The sequence below is a fragment of the Jaculus jaculus genome, chromosome 9 (genome assembly GCF_020740685.1).
Source record: "Jaculus jaculus isolate mJacJac1 chromosome 9, mJacJac1.mat.Y.cur, whole genome shotgun sequence".
NCBI lineage: Eukaryota > Metazoa > Chordata > Mammalia > Rodentia > Dipodidae > Jaculus > Jaculus jaculus.
In genome coordinates, this window is record NC_059110.1 from 7,022,922 (window position 1) to 7,044,271 (window position 21,350).

The window sequence follows — 21,350 nt, forward strand, 5'->3', positions numbered from 1 at the left end:
GAACCTAGCGTTCAGAGCACCTAAGTTTATGGGGGACACCTGAATCAAACCTCCACACATGTGTAATGTGTGTGGAGGTCAGAGGACAACCTGAAGTGTCATCCTCAGGATCACAGATCACCCTTTTTTGAGACAGGGTCTCTCATTGGCCTGGAGCTTACCAATTAGGCTACGCTGGTAGCCAGTGAGCTCCAAGAATCCTCCTGTCTCTGCTTCCCCAGTGCTGAGATCATAGGCGTGTGCTGCCATGCTCAGGTTTGTTTTTAACAAGAGTACCAGGGATCAAACTCCTGTCTTCATGTTTGCCAGGTGGGCACTTTACCCACTGAGCTACCTCTCTTGAGTCCTGGAGCCACTTTGAACAAGGAGACATCACCAATGACAAAAATCACTTTGCCAGAAAACCAAGAAGAAAATAAAGAAAAGGGGACATTCCCTTCCCATCTTTTTGTTTTGTTTTGTTTGAGGTAGGGTCTCGCTCTAGCCCAGGCTGACCTGGAATTCACTGTGTAGTCCAACTCACAGGGATCCTCCTACCTTGGGACTGAAAAGGCGTGCGCCACCACGCCCAGCCTGCTTCCATTTGTAACGACAAGCCTGTCCTCCTCTGCCATCGGAGAGCCACATCTCAAATGCGTACATGTGTTTTCTCTGTGTTCAGTACTGCCGCAACCCTGACGGCGATGTCAATGGCCCCTGGTGCTACACGATGAATCCCAGAAAGCTCTTTGACTATTGTGACGTCCCTCTTTGCGGTAAGCCTTTCCTCCCTCTCTCTCCTCTCTCTCATAAGGAAACGACTCCCACAGTGATGCCCGGCCCATGGCGGGCACTGTATATAACAATGCATATCTACTTCTGCTTTTAGGATTTTTTGTGAGCATCCAAGAGGTGGATTTGACGGTGACATTTACACACACGCGTGCATACGTTATTGTGCTTTGTTCTTATTCATCCTCCTCCTCCCTCCCATTCCTTCTCTCCCTTCTTGCTGGTCCCTTCCCTCCTCCTAATAGCTGCCCTTCTTCTGCGAATGCATGCGTATTTACAAAGTGAATGTGCTACCTACCAGTGGCCTCTGGGTGCTTCCAGGCTCTTGGCGCCTTATTCACAGTCGAAGAAAGGCACAAACAGCAAGGCAGCAGTATTTTATTAAGGGCAAAACAATAGCGAAGGTCTGACTCTACTGCCAAGGGGGGCAGCGGGCTGCTTGCGTGGGGGAAGTACTCAAGCTCCCCCACCCCCCGCTGTTGTTGCCAGGGGTTTCTTTCTAAGGAATCTATAAGAAGGAGGGTCCGTTGCTGGGAGCGCAGTTTGGGTGGTACTCTAGCTTAACTGACAAAGTTGGATTATAGAACCTTTTCCTCAACTGCACATGTCCCCTCCCAGAATGCATCTGATTTTAATTAGCAATAATCATCCTATGTGTATCTAGGTAAGCGTATGCATAAGATGATAAGTAGAGGTTTTTTCCCTAAAAGTTTACTTATGGGCACAGTTTGCCTTATTGTGCACATACCCCAAACAAGTCCAGGCTGGGTGCTTCCCTACTGTTTTGATCCAGATATCTTTTAGAATATGTATTTTGAATAGCGGCTGACCACAAAGGGGTGTGACTGATGTTTACTAAGGGAGGCGGGCCTTAGTCCATTGTTTGGAGTGGCATAGGTGTGCAGCTCCATGCAGGTGGGGCCCCAGTTTCCCAACAAGTTGCTAGGTTTATTGCTTAGGAAAGGGGAGTGTTATTGTGCAAGCCAAGCAAGTCCTAGGCAGCTAAACGACTCCCATGTTGCCTGCCTCAAATGGGAGACAAAAGCCAGAGGCCATAGCTCTTCAGCATGCTGGGCCAGTGCTTACCCGGAGGCCAGCACAGGTTCAGGGTATCTTATCATAGATACCATGATTTTACTGATTGTATTTGGATTCTTTCAGCTTGAGAAATCACTTCAAGAATCAACGACTCTGTGGATTTCAACTACTTCCGTTGTTTCTTTCTTAACAAGTTTTATTGCTTACTCTCTGGGAACTTGTAATTGGTTTATTTAAAGGAGAAATTTTCCAACAATTCTTTTTCTTAAAATCCTCTAACCCAACTACACTACTTTTTTTTTGTTTGTTTTTATGTATTTATTTGAGAGCAACAGATAGAGAGAAAGAGGCACAGAGAGAGAGAGAGAATGAGAGAGAGAGAGAATGGGTGCACCAGGACCTCCAGCCACTGAAAACAAACTCCAGATGCGTGAGCCACTTTGTGCATCTGGCTAACGTGAGTCCTGGGGAACCGAGCCTTGAACCAGGGTCCTTAGGCTTCTTCACAGGCAAGCACTTAACCATTAAGCCATCTCTCCAGCCCCTATACTATTTTTATTTACGTATTTGTTTATTTTATATTTTATTTCTTTATTTTTTAACACTTAAAAAATTTTATTTACTTATTTTTTTAAATTATTTATTTATTTATTTGAGAGCGACAGACACAGAGAGAAAGACAGATAGAGGGAGAGAGAGAGAATGGGCACCTAATCGAGACAATCCCTCAAAGGCATGCCACAGGCTCCTATCTTTGATGATTCTAGGTCCTGTCAAGTTGACAACGAATATAAGCTTGTAAGCGTCTTTAAGCAACTTTCTTGAGAGAATTTACGTAAATGCGAAGTGCAATAAAGACGCGTCGCACTGTGAAGGGCACACACAAAACAATAGCATAAGAAGGACAATCCCAAATCAGAAATGTGGTCTATTCAGCTTTCTCAATTCCAACCCGGGATTGTGTTGCCTTTTCTCCTTAATATTAACTTCAAAACTGTGCCCACCTGAACCTTAAAATTATCTGTTTAATTTTTATTTAAAATTAACTTTTTGCTTGTTGAATGATTTAGTAATTATTTAATTTCTACCAAGATGTCCAATCAAAATATGAATAAGTACATGTCAATAGGAAGCTTCAGTTTTGTTTCAAATAGGAAAATCGGGGCACTATCGTATCTGTAGCTATTATTTCAATACATGTATGTCTTACTTATGCAAATTTAATTTTTAAATTTTTGCATATTTCATTTTTATTTACTTAACAGATAAAGAGGGAAAAAGAGAAAGAGAGAGACAATGGGTGCACCAGGGCATCCAGCCACTGCAAACAAACTCCAGATGCATGTGCCCCCTTGTGCATCTGGTTTACGTGGGTCCTAGGGAATTGAACCTGGGTCCTTTGGCTTTGCAGGCAAATACCTTAACTGCTAAGCCAGCCCTCCAGCCCAAATGCAAATATTTTAATTCAAATGTCCTCCTCCGGTCTTTGTACATGTGTGTATGAGGTGCACGCATGTGCATATGCCATACACATCTCTCTCTCTCTCACACACACACACATTTCAAGATGCTTTTAATTTATGCACCACTTAGTTGGAGTTATTCATACTTGCTTGAGTCTTGAAAGTCTCCATGCAAAACTAAGGAGTATCCATAACATTGTCATTTGGATCTAAGTTTTTCATTCAGTGAAATCTGCTTTTCCACTCATAAGCATATAGGCTAATCACAAAAAAGAACGTGTTATAGAAGTTGCCTATGATTTTACTATTTCCCTGGTGCTCTGAGATGTCATCAGTTCAGTTGGGAGCCATGAATTTAACTAGCACTGGATGACAGAGCTAGTTCCCTTGCTTCAATGTGGCCTTTTTCCTCTCACATCGTTTCACAGAGTCACCATCAACGTCATTTGATTGTGGAAAGCCGCAGGTGGAGCCAAAGAAATGTCCTGGGCGGGTGGTAGGTGGGTGTGTGGCCAACCCGCACTCCTGGCCCTGGCAAATCAGCCTTAGAACCAGGTAAGAACATTTTCAGAAATAATTCTTCCTATCCTTCTATGTGAGCCCAGAAAACCTTCACAGCAAACCCACACAGCTGAGTGACTTAATAAGGAATGAATGAATGAATAAAAATGTTTTCTAGGTTTTCTACTTTGAGTGAAATTCTTCTCCTTCTACTATGCCCTGAATTCTAATATTTGATCTTTTCATGGTGTCCCGAATATCTTGAAATTCCCACTCATACTTTTCTATAAGTTTGTCTTTCTCTTTGTTGGACTGCATTAGATCTGCCACCTGGTCTTCTAGCTTAGATATTCTGTCCTCTCCTTCATCCATTCTACTGGTGAGATTTTCTATAGTTTTTTATTTCATTAACTGTGTTCTTCATTGCTAGTAATTCTGACTGGTTTTTCTTTATTATTTCTATTTCCTTATTTATGTCTTGGATTGCCTTCTTTACTTCATGAAATTGGTGTCCTGCATCTTCTTTGATTCCTTTGATTTCCTCTTTAAGTTCCTCTTTGACTCCTTTGATTTGTTCTCTGACTTCTTTGAACATATTTACAATCATTCTTTTGAAATCTTTTTCAGGCATTTCCTCTAACTCGTTCTCACTGGAGGTCATTTCTGATGCATTAATACTTTTAGGTGGATTTATATCGTCTTGCTTTTTAGTGTTTCTTGTGTTATAATGTATATATTTTTGCATGTTGGATTAAGTTAATGCTTGGATTTTCTAGCTAGCTGGGTATTCTTAGCTGTATCAATTGATTTAATGTTATATATTTTCAGGGTAGGAGCTTAAGGTGTTAGATGTGGCTCTTAAGACTCTGAAAGTATCTACAAAGGTGCTCCTAGGGGTTGAGTTTCCTGCTATGGGAGTATTCAAGTAGGCTGAGTGGAATAAAACACAGGTAGATTCTAAAATTTAACTAAACACTGTACACATTCAATCAAAGACAGCACCGAGTATTTATGCAAGAGTAGTTATTATAACAACCAGATCCTCTATCAACATAGAGGTTAAGATTTCTGGTCTGTTGAGGGATCCAAGTCATCTTGTGACCAAGTGAGACCCTTCCCTGGTGCAAACCCAGTTACCTTGGATGAGTTTGGTCTCAGTCAAGTTGCTGCCTGGGTCGTCGGGCTGCTGTTCTGATTTCTGGAGCTGGGCACTGGCTTTTCCTGCGGGCAAACCGAGCCTGGCAACTGTGGCCCTGCAGATCAGCACCCCCGCTTGTGGAACTGCTGCTGCGAAAGCTGCCTCTGCTGGGTCTGTCAGCAGCTGAAGCTGCTGCTGGGCCCACTGCTGCTGTTGCCTCTGCTGCTGCTGCTACTGTAGCTGCCACTTCTGGAGCCACTGCTGTTGCTGAAGCTGCTGCTGCTGGGTCTGCCGCTGCTGCCGCTCCTGGGTCTGCTGCTGCTGGGGCCGCTGGTACCAGTTCTGGAGCTGCCAATGTTGCTGCCGAACTCTGCTCCTGCTTGGGTCCCGCTGTCAGCCCAAGTTGGCGTGGCCGGGTCCCGGGCTGCTGCTCTGTTCGCCGGAGCTGGGCTCAGGCGGTGGGGGAGGGGAGGGAGCCGAGGCTGCTCTGGTTGTCTCGCTGCTCCACGTGTTCTTCTACCTCGCGGTCTGTTCCTCCGCTGCTCGCTGCCGCTCTCCCCTCACGTTTCCCGAGTTGCGGAGAGCGCGGTGTGAGGGGAAAATCCCGCACCTGGCTTGTCCTGCGGCTCGAGCCAAGCCTGGCGGCTTTCTGGTGCACCGCCGCCGCCGCGGTTGGCGGAGCTGCCAGAGCTGCTTTTCCCGCCTTTGCAGGCTCTGGATGCTCTGGATCTCTCCTACTTCTCTGCTGCTGCTTCAATTTCCTATACACCTCACTTTTTAGTAAAAGTGTGTATTTTGCTGAGTTTTTTTGGTCTTTCCCCCCCCCCCAGGCTGCTTTGGCGTGGTACCTACGCCGCCATCTTAACCGGAAGTCACCTAGGTTTTTTACTTTGAAAGACCAAAAGTGGATTTAAAAAAAATCCTCAGGGAATGGGAGTTGGCCAGCAAGGAAGAGCACATGCCCCTTGAGCATGGAGGCCTGAGAGGACCCGCTGTGCCTTGAGTTCAATTCTCCAGCACCTACAGAAACAGCTGGGTGTGGCCATGCATGTCTGTAACTAATCCTGTGGGAGCCAAGACTGGACAATTCCTGGTTTGTCAGCCCGATTAAAACAAACAAACAAACAAACACAGGGGCTGGAGAGATGGCTTAACAGTTAAGCACTTGCCTGTGAAGCCTAAGGACCCCGGTTCGAGGCTCAATTCCCAGGACCCATGTTAGCCAGATGCACAGGGGGCACATGTGTCTGGAGTTCGTTTGCAGTGGCTGAAGGCCCTGGTGCACCCATTCTCTCTCTCTCTCTCTCTCTTTCTCTCTGCCTCTTTCTCTGTCTGTCTGTTGCTCTCAAGTAAATAAATAAATATCAACAAAAACATTTTAAAAAAAACACGGCAGCTCCAAGTTTAGTGAGAAAGTCTATCTCAAAGAGACATGCAGAGGAGGGGTGGAGGAGGACACCCGGCATCTCTTCTGGCCGCCTTATGTATGTGCGTGTCTACATGCATGTGCACACCTCACACATACGGTGTACACGTGCACATACACAAAGGAGAACCTCTGGGCTGCTGTGATCAAGGTATGTAGACACAGTCAACTGCATGCGGCTGTGGCATTGCTGGGAGAGCCCTGAACGTCTTGGGGTTCACACGGACACCCACTGGCTTGTTACGAAATCAGAAACGGCAGTTTCAGGCTGGAGAGACGGCTTAGCAGTTAAGATGCCTGCAAAGCCTAAAGACCCAGGTTCAATTCTCCAGGTCCCACATAACCCAGATGCACAAGGGGGAGTGTGTTTGTAGTGGCTGGAGGCCCTGGCACACTCATTCTCTCTCTCTCTCTGTCTCTAATAAATAAAATTAAATCTTTTTTTTTTTTTAAAGAAATGGATAGTTTCATAAACATGACACTTTACAGACGGAGGTACAAAAAGGCGCCTACTTGTGAGACACACACACTTTAAAAAGGCTTTGCGCATCTAAGTGACATTTGAATTTAACACAGGGGTGGTGTGTCCACTCACAAACGTGAACAAATTCCAGTCTGTGATGGCCGTCGTTTAAGAGTAGCCAGTCTGGGCTGGAGAGATGGCTTAGCGGTTAAGCGCTTGCCTGTGAAGCCTAAGGACCCCGGTTCGAGGCTGGGTTCCCCAGGTCCCACGTTAGCCAGATGCACAAGGGGGCGCATGCGTCTGGAGTTCGTTTGCAGAGGCTGGAAGCCCTGGCGCGCCCATCCTCTCTCTCTCCCTCTATCTGTCTTTCTCTCTGTGTCTGTCGCTCTCAAATGAATAAATAAAAAATTAAAAAAAAAAAAAAAGAGTGGCCAGTCTGAGCCTGTGGGAGCCCGGCCGTTTGGGCTGTCTGTAGTGGGGCATGCCTGTCACCCTGAGGTCAGTTTTCCTGGGCATGTCATGGAGCACCCGGGACAGGCTCATGGCTGGCATGCTGGCTTGCCAAGATCACTTCCAAGCCAGTGAACACCCTCCCTGTCCTCACCGCATTTCTTCCCTCCCTGAGCAAGGGGTGTGCTGTCCTTACCCATGAGTGTGCTGGGTTGAGTTTTCTTGGCCTTCCCACTTAGCAACTCCTCGCTCTAGAGTCTTTACCTCCCACCCTAGATTCATTCTTGCCCATGCTGTGCAGTCGTCGATTTCCTGGCCAGTTTTAAAATTTATCTATTTATTTATTTGTGAGAGAAAAAGAGGCAGAGAGGAGAGAAAGAGAGAGAGAGAGAGGGAGAAAATGGACGTGTCAGGGCCTGTAGCCACTGCAAATGAACTCCAGATGCGTGAGCTATCTTCTGCATCTGGCTTTACGTGAGGTACTGGGCCATTGAACCTGGGTCCTTACAAGCAAGCGCCTTAACTGCTGAGCATCTCTCCAGCCCCTCTTGGCTGTTTTTTTGTTGTGTCTCATCCCATATGTTTGTTTGCCCTTTGTACCCTCCCCCTCACATCCCATCTGGATGCGAGTCGGTCATCTCATCTCTCTCTCTCTCTCTCTCTTTTTTAAGGTAGGGTTTCACTCTAACTCAGGCTGACGTATTCTCAGGGTGGTCTCGAATGCATGGCAATCCTCTTACCTCTGCCTCCGGAGTGCTAGAATTAAAGGTGTGTGCCACCATGCCTGGCTCATGTCTTCTTTATTTTAAAATTTATTTATGTTTATTTACTTGAGATAGAGAGAGAGAGAGGAAGAATGGGCATGCCAGGGCCTGTAGTCACTGCAAATGAACTCCAGACACATGCACCACCATGTGCATCTGGCTAACTTGGGTCCTAGGGAATTGAACCTGGGTCCTTTGGCTTTGTAGGCAAACGCCTTAACCGCTAAGCCATATCTCCAGCCCCACCTCATCTTTTCTGAGCTACTTCTGGTATACACAGCCCTAGAGCAGGCTCTCAGAGGACATCTGTGACTCCTTGAAGAATGACCCATCAAGATCTCTCGCAGAGCCCTTGTCACTAAATGAAGGAGGCTTCGGGCAAGGCTTTGGCTGGTGGCCTCTGTCGGGGTGCAGGGCTGATGGGGCAAAGTCACGGATGGACAGCTTCATCCTGGAGTCAGTGCTTCTCCTTTTTGGGGACAGTCTGTGACTGTGCCTTCCCCAGCCATCTGAAGAGTGGTACAGACAGATCTCCTGGGAAATCCTGGTGCTGAAATGTGACTCGGTGTTTCTACCATTCTGTTGATGGGCTCTCAGCCGTGTAGTAGCGTCGTCAAAACTGAATGAGCAAGTCTTGGTTTTCTGGTCAGCGAAGCAGAGCAGATCATCTGATTTGCACTGAAACCCTGACTTTTCCTCCCTAGGTTTGGCCAGCACTTCTGTGGAGGCACGTTAATCTCCCCAGAGTGGGTGTTGACTGCCGCGCACTGTCTGGAGAGGTATGACTCCCCAGTGACTGACTGAGGCCTTGCCTGAAACACTTCTCCCTCTCTCCCTCCTTCCCTCCCTCCCTCTTTTGCTCCCCTGCCCCGTCTCACTTCCTTCTCTGGAAGTGATATAAGGACTGAGGAACACATGTGTCACCAGGGAAACTGAGTTATGGAGAAACGCTTCTAGAAACACCTGTAGAAGACCAGAACAGGGCACTTGGAGAGCCTGAATAAGTTCACCGTGACAGGTACTGGTCCCCAAAGCAGGCTAAGAATGTTTCTGGGACCTGGCATGGTGACACATTAGTCCCAGAAATTGGGAGACTGAGATAGGAGGATCACCATCAGTTCAAGGCCAGCCTTGAGAGACTACGTAGTGAATTCCAGGTCAGCCTAGACTAGACTGAGACTCTACCTTGAAAAACAAACAAGACAAAACAAAAGACTCTTTCTCACTGGCAGGTTTAAGCATATCTGCAGAGTCTTTTCTTGTCTCCCGGAAGTCACCAACGATGGTGGCTATGGGTCTTGGGAGAACACATGCTTATGGGACACTGGATTCTGTCTTGCTCCTGATGTCATCATCTTCTTTAGGTCTTCAAGGCCTTCATCCTATAAGGTCGTCCTGGGTGCCCACCAAGAAGTGAATGTTGAAGCAGATGCTCAAGTTATAGAAGTGGCCCGGCTGTTCTCGGAACCCACCCGAGCGGACATCGCTTTGTTGAAGCTGACCAGGTACCGGCTCCCCTTGGGGGTTTGCACCTCAAGCCGAGTGCAGACGTTTGTTGCATGCCTGGCTTTTATGAACCACGGTCGTGACAGTGCACAGGTGCCTCTATGATGTCAAGCACAGGATTTTAGGGGACAGCATTAAACTTTGTCAGAAAGCCAGGCCCCTGCCCAGTCCTGTCATACCTCGGGTGTGGTCCTGAAAGGGCCACTACAACTCATTTCCCCATGTAAAGAACAAGAATAGAGGTATCCCCCAGAACCCATCCAACTTTCTTTAGAAATCTTTATGTGCGTGCATGTGCGTGCATACCAGGGCCTCTTGCTGCTGCAAGCTGATGTCCATCTGGTTTGACAAGGGCAGCTGGGGAACTGAACCTGGGCTGTCTGGCTTTGCAAGTAAGCCCCTTTTAATAGCTGAGCCATCTCCCCAGCCCCCCACAGCTGTCTGTTAACGCCCACTGCTAGCATGCACTCATGACCAGCAAATGAAATTCCAGGCTAACAGATCTCCTCAACGTATATTTGAAGGAACCCAGTGAGATTACGTATTGCAAAGCATGTTTAAAGGCCACAGTGCAGGAGAGGAGGAGGTGGCTTGGCAAGCAAGAGTGGCTACCATGTAGAGCAGACACCTTTGCATTGCTGGGACAAGGCACCTGACCCAAGGTAGCTGACAGGAGTGAAGATTCTGTTTGGGCGTACAGTGTCAAGGAGAAGCTTCACAACGGCAGAGGAAAGTATGGGATGAGCCGAGGCTGGACATTGCCTCTGCTACAGCAGGTGGAAAACAGCAACAGGAGAGCGAGCTGAGCTCTGACAACGGGGAGTTGGCTAAGACACCCCAAAGCCCGCCCCCAACAGCCCACCTCCTCCAGCAAGGCTCCGCCTCCCAGTCTGCCACCAGCTGGGGATCAAGCACTCAAAATGCATGAGTTTCTGGGGGACATTTGATTCAAACACCACACCCTGCATGCATAATGACCCGAGTTCCAATCCCCAGCACCCATGTCAACACCTGGGTGAGGCGACACACACCAGTAATCCCAGTCCTTGAGGGAGCAGAGACTAGAGAGTCACTGGGGCTGGCTGCTCACTCCGTCTGGCCACAAGCAGTGAAGTCCATGTTCAGATAGAGACTGAGTCCCAAGCAAACACTCAGATGTGGGGTAGAAGAGAGCAGCGGGCACTCTCCTCTGGCCTCTGCATGTGCACCCGCGCACAGATTGTGCATCTGTACACACACATGTGCATCCCCTGCACACAGCCCACACCTCCACACATGCCAAAAACCAAATATCTAAAACACCACCACGGTGTCAAAAGGCAGAGCGAAAGAGAAACATTTCAAAAATATAAACACATCATTGGCCTCGTCTTAGGTTTTCCTGTCCCTGTTGAAATGTGCTTGGGCAAGCCTGACACCGCAACAAATCTGCTTATGCCACAAGCTTGAAGCTGTTTGGAAACAGGTCCCTGTGAACACAGCTCACACACAGTCAGCTAGTTAGAGAAATGCACGTGTGGGACAGGCAACATGCACGCGGAGCACGTTAGCTGTGCCCGACGGGCTCCAGACATGACGATCATGTGGATGATGCTGGCGAGGGCTGGCCGGCCAGCACAGGCCGGGGGAGGCCCCCTGAGTGCTGCTCTTCTGGGTCTGGTCACAAACACGGGGCGACGCTTCTGGTTTGTAAACTGAGGGCTGGCATCCTGGGATGTTTGAAAAGCAGGGGTCTATCGTGACCAGGTCCACGCAGCGGCTGATTTTCTTCATGCACTTCCAGTGTCTCCCCCTCCCCCGCCCCCCAGCACTTGAGCAAATACAAGGTCGCCTGCAATCATGGTCTTCTCACACGTGTCAGGGTCATCTGATGGCCTGAAGAAGTCACCTAGCAAATTAGGAGTCCTGGAATAGCCTCGTACGTTTTGAATTTTAACATATCCACCCCACATCCCCCCCAGATACAAGTCTGAAGAATTTAGGGTTCCACGAAGAACCCGCGAGCGAGGTTCATGAGAGAGGTGGGGTCTATCCCGGTTCCTCCAGTAAAGTGTGTCTGCCTTGAAGTCAGCGACAACGATGAACTCAGTCAGAACAGGGCATGTCTCACTTCCAGCCTTTTCCCTCTTGGGCTAACTAAATCAAAGGTGCAGTGCTTGCGAGTCCTTGAAGCCCTCTCTAAGCAGGCAAGCGTCCTTGGAAGTCAGGGCCATTTTGCTTATTCAAAGTGCCTCACGTCCAGTCCTCCTCTCCATGTCCAGCATTTCACTGGATTTGTCTTGTGTGTGTGTGTACATGTGTGTATAGTTGTGTGTGAGTGCACATACATGCATGTGCAAGCACCGGAAGCCAGATATCAACATGTGGTGTCTTCCTCAATCACTCTCCACTTTATTCTTTGAGACAGCGTCTCCTGCTGAACCTGGAGCTCAGCAATTCAGCTAGAGTCTTTGCTAACCAGTGAGCCCCCGGGGTCCTCCTGCTGCCTCCTGCCCAGTGCTGGATCACAGACACATGCCACCCCATCATGGCATTTTTACGTGGGTTCTGGGGATCTGAACTCAGATCCTCGTGCTTATTTGGCCAGCACTGCACTCCACAAAGCCATCTCCCCAGCCCCTCACAGTTTTTCATAACCACGGGTGTGTCACTTTCATTGACAAGGAGACTTGTTCGGGCCATGCAATTAGTTGCCCTTACTATAGCCCTGTGGTGGTGCTTCAGCCAGATGCCCCACCCGTGGGCAATGACCTCTTAAACTGACTCAGAGGCCAGTGAGAGGAAGGGGGTTGTTTGCATTACTCCGTGTCAGCGAAGTGAGGAATTCATGAAGATGATCTAGGGACACTGAGGCAGGTGGCATTTTGTTGTATGTGGTCTATAGGAGAAGGGGATCACCAGTATACCATTTGATGCTTCCCTTTCAGACCTGCCAAAATCACTAACAAGGTTATTCCGGCTTGTCTGCCTTCTGCCAATTATGTGGTTGCTGACCGGACGTTATGTTACATCACGGGCTGGGGAGAAACCAAAGGTAAGATGAACTCCAGGGTCGATATCATGAAGTGGCTTTGAACTACTGCCTATGTGCCCAGATGTCAAGAATGAACATTTCAGAGACAGCTGTGCAAGTTCCTACATGTGAATGGTCCAGCCCTCTCCTGATTTTGTATGGGCACCCATCTGTACCTCCCCAATCGGTCCTTGAGAGATGTCAGCAAGAGGAAAGGGACTGTTTTGAATCTATTAACTTACAGTTGCAATATGAGTTTTGCTTCATCAAGTGAGAGGGATTTGGCACAGCCCATAAATTGGGCTGCTCTTAATGTGGCTACCATTTTGAGTTCTTAAATGTGGTTTTAAACTAACAATAATCACAAAAGTTATAGCTAAACGAGTCGTCTTCCCAAATTCCCTGGTTTCTAGTGTGTATGAGCGGCTGCTAGGAAGAGACAGTCCAGCAACTGGGGAAGGAGAGAAAGGCCTCAGGGCTCCATCATTGGCATCACCATCACCATGACAACCATCAGCACCAGCACCATAATAAACAGCACACCACCAAGGTGTACTTACACCCAGTCCTATCTGCCCACAGGGCCATTGACTCTTCTCCTGTCCCACCCACACTCATAGCCACATATTTAAAAAAAAAAAATTTATTTATTTATCTGAGAGAGAGAAAGAGAGAGAGAGAGAGAATGGGCACGTCAGGGCCTTCAGCCACTGCAAATGAACTCCAGACACATGTGCCCCCATGTGCATCTGGCTTACGTGGGTCCGGAGGAATTGAAATGGGCTCTTTTGGCTTGCAGGCAAACGCCTTAACTACTAAGCCATCTCTCCAGCCCATATCCACATATTTCTTCACTGAACTCTGTCTCTCCTGATCCTATCATACATCAAGTGAGAAAATCAATTAGAGTATTGGGTGGGCTTGGAGGAATCACATATCATAACTCAGGCCTGATTACCAATTTTCTCCACATCAATAATGTTACCAAGTCAGTGTTCTTAGCTTATTAGATTAAAATTCTCCTGCTTACCCTGGACCCCAGACTTCCCTTGCTTTCCATATTCCAAATGCCAATGTGCCCAGAGTTGAGTTGAGTGTTGAGGCTCCAGGCTGGCCCCTCCTGTGCCCGCCCTCCTGTGGGAACCTGGTTGCTCCTTTCACCATAGCCAGGTGGGCCCAGAGGTCACGTGGAGTTCTCCGGACCCCAGAAAGGCCTTCTCTCATTCGGCCACCAGATGGCAGCACGGCCACACAAACTTCGCCCCCAGGTGGATTTCTTGCTAGAGTTGGCATGCCCCAGGGTCCAGGAAGCAGGAATAGACTCACTTTCAGCAGAATGTTTTGAAAGGTGCCCTGACCCCACTCCTCCACTCAGTTCTGGCACTGCACCCCGCTTTGAGAGCCAGCACCACTTTGGACAAGTCTCTTCCAGCTTAGGCTATCTTTAGATCCAGTGCAAGTTTTCTGAAGATAATTGTTGGCTAGTGTGTGTGTGTTGGGGGGGGGGGGGCGGGAAGAGAAATTACACTGCTTCTTGGCTGTTCCATGCTAACACAACAAAGATGTGTGATAAGACTCTGGAGAGCACTGGGCTTGCACAAGTGAAAAACTGGATTATCTGTGACACTATTAAGACATCCCCAGCGTGTCTAGAAAAACAGCATTTCCTTTGCCTACTCTGTGAATGCCCTCTCTCAGTCTGGCAAAGAAAACAAAGGAATCAACAACACAAGCGCTTAGGAGAATGAAATTCCCACTCCACAAAGGTCAAAGAAAAGTAATTTAGAAAAGGAACCAAGACAATTTCCACCGAGTATGTTCTTTAATAGTTTATGATGTTCTAATAATATTCTAGTGTGAAGTCTCCTAAGAGTGGGGTGGAGGGAAGTTTTTCTAGCATATTTCCCACTGTCATACCCGCTTAGGAAATAACGGGACAGTGTTATGGGAGCCTGAAGCGTGTCCGTATAGTTTCTGAGATCTTAGACTTGGGGGAATATGGATGAGGATAAACCGGTGAGCAGAGGGAGCAGAAGCAGGGCCATAGAGCAGGCGAGGAAGCATGGAGACAATGGTTTCACAGACCCAAGTTCAAGGTGAACAGTTTGACCTTGTGGAGCCTCTGTTTCCTTAACCGCACGCGGGAAATGACGCAAGCGCTCACTTCCTGTGCGTAGCGTGGGGATTACATGAAATAGACTATGTTATGAGCTTGTTCCCAGAATGCTAATCTTTGTGCTTTAGTGCCACCTTCTGTACACAGCATTTACTATTTTAATCTGCTTGAAGATCACGACCGAGGGGCACTTAGTTCATTCAAAATGTTGTGTAACCATGAACGTGTTTCCAGAACACTTTCCTCACCCCGAAAGGGAAACCGGTGTCCATTAAGCAATCACTCCTCATTGCAAAGCAACCGAGAGAATAGAATATAAACAACATCTTACACGAGAGCACCAAGTGAGAGATACAGGCTTTGATGCTGTGTACTGTTACACAGGCAGTAAATGAAGCACGGATGACTTGAAGAGAACATATAAGAATAGCAACAACTACTTTTCAAACTTCATTAAAAATTATTTACTGGGGCTGGACAGATGGCTTAGCGGTTAAGGCACTTGCCTGAGAAGCCTAAGGAGCCAGGTTCCTTTCCCTAGTACCCAAGTAAGTCAGATGCACAAGGTGGCACATGCATTTGGAGTTCTCTTGCAGTGGCTAGAGGCCCTGGCAAGCCCATTCTTTCTATCTGCTTCTCTCAAATAAATAAATGAATAAAATTTTTTTTTCTAAATTCCCTGTTTAGGGGCTAGGGTGATAGGTCAGTGGGTAAAGTGCTTGCCTCATGAGCATGAGGACCTGAGTTCGATCCCCAGAGAAGCTGGTTCTGGTGGTACACACTTGTAATCTCAGCACTGGGCCGGGGAGAGGTAGAGACAGGCCGCCCCCTGGTGCTCACTAGCCAGCCAGTCTTGCCAGTGGCAAGCTACAGGCCAGTGAGAAACCCTCTCTCTAAAAAGATGTGAGTGATGTTCCTGAGGGATGACACTCCAGGCTGTCCTCTGGCCTCTACATTCATGCACACTCCTGTGTACCTACACACACATACATGTACACACATGTATGAAAACTGTTCACAGGGTTGGGGAGATGGCTAAGTGATTAAAGGTGCTTGCTTGCAAAGCACACTGGCCCTGGTTCAGTTCCCCAGTACCCATGTAAAACTTGTATGCATAAAGGGGCGCATGCATCTGGAGTTTGTTTGCAGTAGCAAGAGTCCCTGGTGCACCCATTCTTTCTCAAATCAATCAATCAATAAATAAAATTTTCAAAATTTAAGTCCATCTTCCTACTTTTGTATTTTTATTATTGATTAGAGCAGAAAGAAAGAGGAATTCGGGGGCACATCAGGGCTTATAGCCACCGCAAACAAACTCGACGCATGTGCCACTATGTGCATCTGACTTTACATGGTTTTGGGGAATCAAACCTGGGTCCTTAGACTTCTCAGGCAAGCACCTTAACCACTAAGCCATTTCTCAAGCCCATTTTTTTATAGGTTTAAAGGAAAAAAAATTGTGAACAGATGAAAGCCCCAAACACCATGAAGAGGTCTGGAGTATTGCATGCAGGTTCTGGGAGCATTAAGTCTTGTATAATGTTTACACTTTCAAGGGTCAAGAAGCCGTTAGGGGTACCTCTTTGTATCATACAATCACAGGGACAAGCAAACTCTCACTTCACCTCATGGCTGCTGTTGTTCTGGAAGCTTCCCGGTGAGCACAGTGGCTCATTGAACCACGCATTTACCTTTCCACACAGGGACCTACGGCGCCGGGCAACTCAAGGAGGCCCAGCTGCCGGTGATTGAGAACAAGGTGTGCAACCGCCGTGACTACCTCAACGGCAGAGTCCGGTCCACGGAGCTGTGCGCCGGGCACCTGGCCGGGGGCGTTGACAGCTGCCAGGTAAGAAGGGCCTTAGAGACCGAGGTGGTTTGGGGCTGCCCATCTCTGTCCCTTGGGCGTTTCAGTCATGTACAAGGATGAAGTCCAGGAAGGGTCTGACCACCCAGGCCCCGGTCACAGTTGTGATGGGAACCCCTGGTCCCACCCTGAGTGCTGGGCAGGCAGCCCAGGGGCTTTCTCGAGCCTTCGGTTGCCCTCCGTGGTCAGAGACTAGCCAGTGCCATCACTTCTGCTGATCACACACCACTCTGGTCTGTACCACTGCACAGGGACACGGCAGAGACCTTCCTAGTAGGGAAGGGGACCAAGGGCCCTGGGTAGGAACCAGCTACCCCTCCTGACCAATGTGCTCAGACAGAGAGAACCCTGGGCCAAGAGATTTCACAGAGGTCGTTTCTCTGGGGAGAATGGAACTTGACCTCTGGCTGGGTACCCTTGACTAAGTACTTGACCTTGACCAGAACAGCTGCTCAAGCGAGGGGCTGTGAACAGGTGTCTTTATGGGGAAACACACAAAGACGGTGGCGGGCGGTGGCGGCTAACATCCCATAACACAAAGGTTCAGCTCCATCCCCTGTGGACTTTTCCCTCCTTCATCTAGGGTGACAGTGGAGGACCTCTGGTTTGCTTCGAGAAGGACAAGTACATTTTACAGGGAGTCACTTCCTGGGGGCTTGGCTGTGCTCGTCCTAATAAGCCTGGCGTCTACGTTCGTGTCTCGAGATATGTTTCTTGGATTGAAGAGATCATGAGAAATAACTAATTGGCCTGGAGACAAACCTACAAGCTAGAACATGGGGAGGGGTTTTAGAATGCTTGGAAGTAATTGACAGTAATCAAACTTAGACACTGTACGGAGCTACATGCGTCTCCTGCCAACCCTCCGCCTTTTTTGTATTATGTGGATAAACTTGTCCCGTCTGTGGACTGCTGGATCTTGTGACAAGCAACACCACTGTGACATTTGTGGAAAATAAACTCTGTACTTTGATTTGAGTTCCTTTTGAAGGGGAGGGAGGTCTGCAAGGTTTCCACGTCCCTCTTTCACCCTACCAACGTGACAAGGACAGACTGAAGGGACTTAAGTCTGTTTTCATAAGGACCAGCCACACCCAAGATGAAGCCTGTGGTAAGATAACCGGGCAAGGGGCTGGGAAGTCTTCTCTGTAAGTCACTGGTGCACTGTCCCATCAGCCAGAGGCAGCCTGACACACACCTCCGGTGCCTGTCTTTGTGGCTCTGACACAGATGTTTTCAAAGTTGCCACAAGTGTGGGAAGTCAGGGGAACAAGTTCTATTCTTGGGAATGAAATCTGCTCCTAACAACTCAGCAGCAGGGTGTGTATTCTGTGGTGTGGACCAGGCAGTGGGACTGTCATGCAAGACCAGCAAGGAGTCTGAATGTTATCACTGGTCACGTGAGTGCAGCGAAGGTTCCAGGAGCTCTCCTGCACGCAGACCACACTAAGCCAGTGTTACTCCATTGTGAGTTGTCTGCCTTTCTTGGAACAGGACACAGTTATGCAGGAAGAGGGTTTTACAGTGACACATGTTCAGAGGGTGTTTTTTTTTTTTTATTTTAAAATGTTTTTACTGCTATGAACACAAATATCAACTTGAATTACAATCCAAAGGTGACAGTATGAAAGGGTAATAACCATCTTACAGCAAAGAAGTGTAAAGGAAAGCAACACACGAATGTTTATGTCTACAGAGCAAAGACGGTGTGAAATCCTCAAGAAGCCATATTGACGACACTGACAAAGAGGACATTCATTTGCAGTTCCGATGTGCTTTAGGGATTAGAAATTTAGTTTTCAACTTACACCTATATCTTATGTGTTGTCAGACACACCACACACATGTGTTCTCCACGTACAAATTTTCTTCCTTGTTGGTAAGGCTTCCTTTGGTGCCAATCTTGCCTGTCTTCACAAAGGTTTTGTCTTAAAAAACTCATCCTAAGATATATGCTAAATCTGAAACTATAACACACAAAGTAGAACACTGTTTGTGTTTGTTAAGTCCCATATTTCAACAGTCTTGATTATAAAAAAGGCCAAGTCTCTTACTGGTGTCATCCAAGTCACTTATCAAGCTGATGCTATTTCTTTTCGACCAGAAAAAATTGGCTTTCGCCTTCAAGAAAAATGTAAGCCTTCCCCCTGAGACACATCCAACATGCTCAGCCTGAATGAGAAGTGTCCACCTTGTTCATCCTTGACCACAGGCACCATTGGACTTAAACTCACAAATATAGCATAAATATCCCTTGACTTTTAAATTCCTAAAACTCAGGAAACCGTAATCCTTTTGTTTTGTTTGGTAAAGAAAGAAATCTGTGGCTTCAGGCGTCCCACAAAGGAAGGCCCAAAGTACCCCAAAGCATTGTGAGAAGTAACCAACGCCGTAACCCTAGACGTTGCAGGGCTGGGGAGTGGTGGGCGACACGGGGACAGCATGTCCACACGGTGAAGACACACGTACCCAGAACCCAGAAGCAGAAAAAGCCACACCCGCAAACCTTGAGTCTTACAGCCTCTCCGAACACGTAGCAAACTGCTCCATCCCCTGACAAGATTTGCTGAACACGTGTCCAGGCTTCCGTCTTGGATCTTCTGTTAGCACATCCTGTGTCTAGGCTGGGGCTGTCCTCAGATCTGGGCTGGGGCTCTCTTGTTTTTCTTTAACTCTTTAATCACTGAGAGATACTTCTCAGAAGAGAAAGCCCAGACAGAGAGGTATACCCAGAGGCTCTTTGCTAAGCCGGTCACTCATGACGTATGTTCCCAGAAACTTGGGTAGCATGATAAATCTTACTCCTCCTGTCATAGAAAATACTGTTTAAAGACTGCGGGAAGGGCGCCTCCTCGAGGAGCAAAGCGCCTATTGCAGGCATAACCATAGGCTCACTTCCGTGGGAGGGCAGGTGGAGGCTCAGACGTTAGAGCTGGAAACCTGGATTTTCTTTTTCCTGCCACACTGATGAGACTGTGAACTGACAAGACAAAGGCAAACAGATGACGTCCTCATAACAGACCACACAATGATTTAGAGAAGTTGTCCTGGGTGGTATTTAACTAGGCTTTTATAATGAACTGTGCACATGCATAATGTCTCCTAGCATCCCAACTCAAAGGCAATGAAATAAATGCTTCCTGGGTCATTTTCCATCTTCTTTAAGAGCCTACACAGGGGTTCACTGGCACTACAGCATGCACATTACTTATAAATAGCTACGAAATAATGCATGGCTTGGTGTGACTAGGAGACAGCAGACATTCTTTAAAAATCCTTCACAGAGTCGGGCATGGTGGCGCATGCCTTCAATACCAGCACTCGGGAGGCAGAGGTAGGAGGATCGCCGTGAGTTCGAGGCCACCCTGAGACGACATGGTGAATTCCAGGTCGGCCTGGGCTAGAGTGAGACCCTACCTCGAAAAAAAAAAAAAAGTCCTTCACAGTTTTAGAAGGGAACAGGATAATAGGTTTTGGTAACTTGCTGCTAAGTAGTTTTGTTCAAGAGTTAATAATAGTGGATTGCAATTACTAGGCTTCATTTGTAAAATGGTCAGTCATCATTCTGTTCCATTGTTTTCCAAGAGTGTGAACTTGATAGAATTAACTTACCATCTCTGTGTGTGTGTTGAGGTAGGGTCTCACTCTAGCCCAGGCTGACCTTGAATTCACTATGTTGTCTCAGGGTGGCCTCTCACGGGGATCCTCCCACCTCTGCCTCTGGAGTACTGAGATTAAAGGGGTGCACCACCATGCCCGGCAACTTACCATCTTTATTATAAAAATTATAAACAACACTAAAAAGTTAGAATTTGTGTCTACTTTAAATTTTTGTTGATGTATGTGGAGACACACACACACACACACACACACACACACACACACATATTTCTAGTTATTACTCACTAGCATGCCCAGCTTTCATCAGTACACTCAGGCAGAAAGTCTCTATAATATCCCAACTCAAAAGTAGCTGGATATTGTTTCTTTCTGTGTGTCCTTTAGATCTTTCTGTCCCCCCAAAACCAATTTCTATCTCCTAGTAGTTTAACCTAACTTCAATATGTTTAGTATGTTGAGATAGAGTCTCATGTAGCCCAGGCTGGCCTGGAACTCATCATGAAGCTGAGCCTGGCCTTATACTGCAGATCGTCTTGCCCCTACCACCCCATGCTGAGATTATAGGTGAGAGCCACCATGCCAAGTTTATGTGGTGCTAGGGATTGAACCCAGGGCTTCATGCATGCTAGGCAAGTGCTCTACCAGTTGAGCCACATCCCTGGCACCCTAACTTTAATATGAATGGGGCTAGAATATGACGGGGCTGAAAATATGGCTCAGTGGCTAAAGGTGCTTGCTTGGAAAACCGAACAGCCTGGGTTCGATGATCCAGTACCACATAAGCCAGATGCATAATGTAGCACATGCATCTGGAATTTATTTGAAATTACAAGAGGTCCTGGCATGCCTAGTACACACACACACACACACACACACACACATTCTCTTTCTCTCTGCTTGCAAATAAATAAATATAATTATTAAAAATTATAAATGAGGGCTGGGAGATGGCTTAGCAGTTAAGGTGCTCTCCTGAAAGGCCAAAGACCTAGGTTTAATTCCTCAGGACCCACATAAGTCAGATGCACAAGGTGGTACATGCATCTGGAGTTTATTTGCAGAGGCTGGAGGCTGGAGTGCACCTACTCTCTCTCTGTCTCTCCCTGCCTCTCTCTGTCTCTCTCTTGCTCTGCTTCTTTCTCTTTCTCTCTCTCAAAAATAAATAAATAAGAGGTAGGAGGATCACCTTGAGTTCGAGGCCATCCTGAGACTA

At 47.5% G+C, this 21,350-nt stretch overlaps 2 protein-coding genes across 3 annotated transcripts in view; one reads left to right on the plus strand and one right to left on the minus strand.

The window, feature by feature from the left end:
• The window catches only part of Plg (plasminogen), a 43,676-nt gene extending 26,182 nt beyond the window's left edge, over positions 1-17,494 (plus strand). The window contains exons 13-19 of the mRNA XM_004651095.2: positions 662-755; positions 3,701-3,827; positions 8,719-8,793; positions 9,379-9,519; positions 12,448-12,554; positions 16,353-16,498; positions 17,100-17,494. Of these exons, the coding sequence (XP_004651152.2) occupies positions 662-755; positions 3,701-3,827; positions 8,719-8,793; positions 9,379-9,519; positions 12,448-12,554; positions 16,353-16,498; positions 17,100-17,261 (852 nt within the window). The 3' untranslated portion in view covers positions 17,262-17,494. The remainder of the gene's footprint in view (positions 1-661; positions 756-3,700; positions 3,828-8,718; positions 8,794-9,378; positions 9,520-12,447; positions 12,555-16,352; positions 16,499-17,099) is intronic.
• Positions 17,495-18,070: 576 nt separating this feature from the next.
• Positions 18,071-21,350, minus strand: part of Slc22a3 (solute carrier family 22 member 3) — a 99,293-nt gene continuing 96,013 nt past the window's right edge. For both annotated transcript variants that reach the window (XM_045158800.1, XM_004651268.2), the window contains one exon: positions 18,071-19,496. In XM_045158800.1, coding sequence (XP_045014735.1) covers positions 19,408-19,496 — 89 coding nt within the window. In that variant the 3' untranslated portion in view covers positions 18,071-19,407. The remainder of the gene's footprint in view (positions 19,497-21,350) is intronic.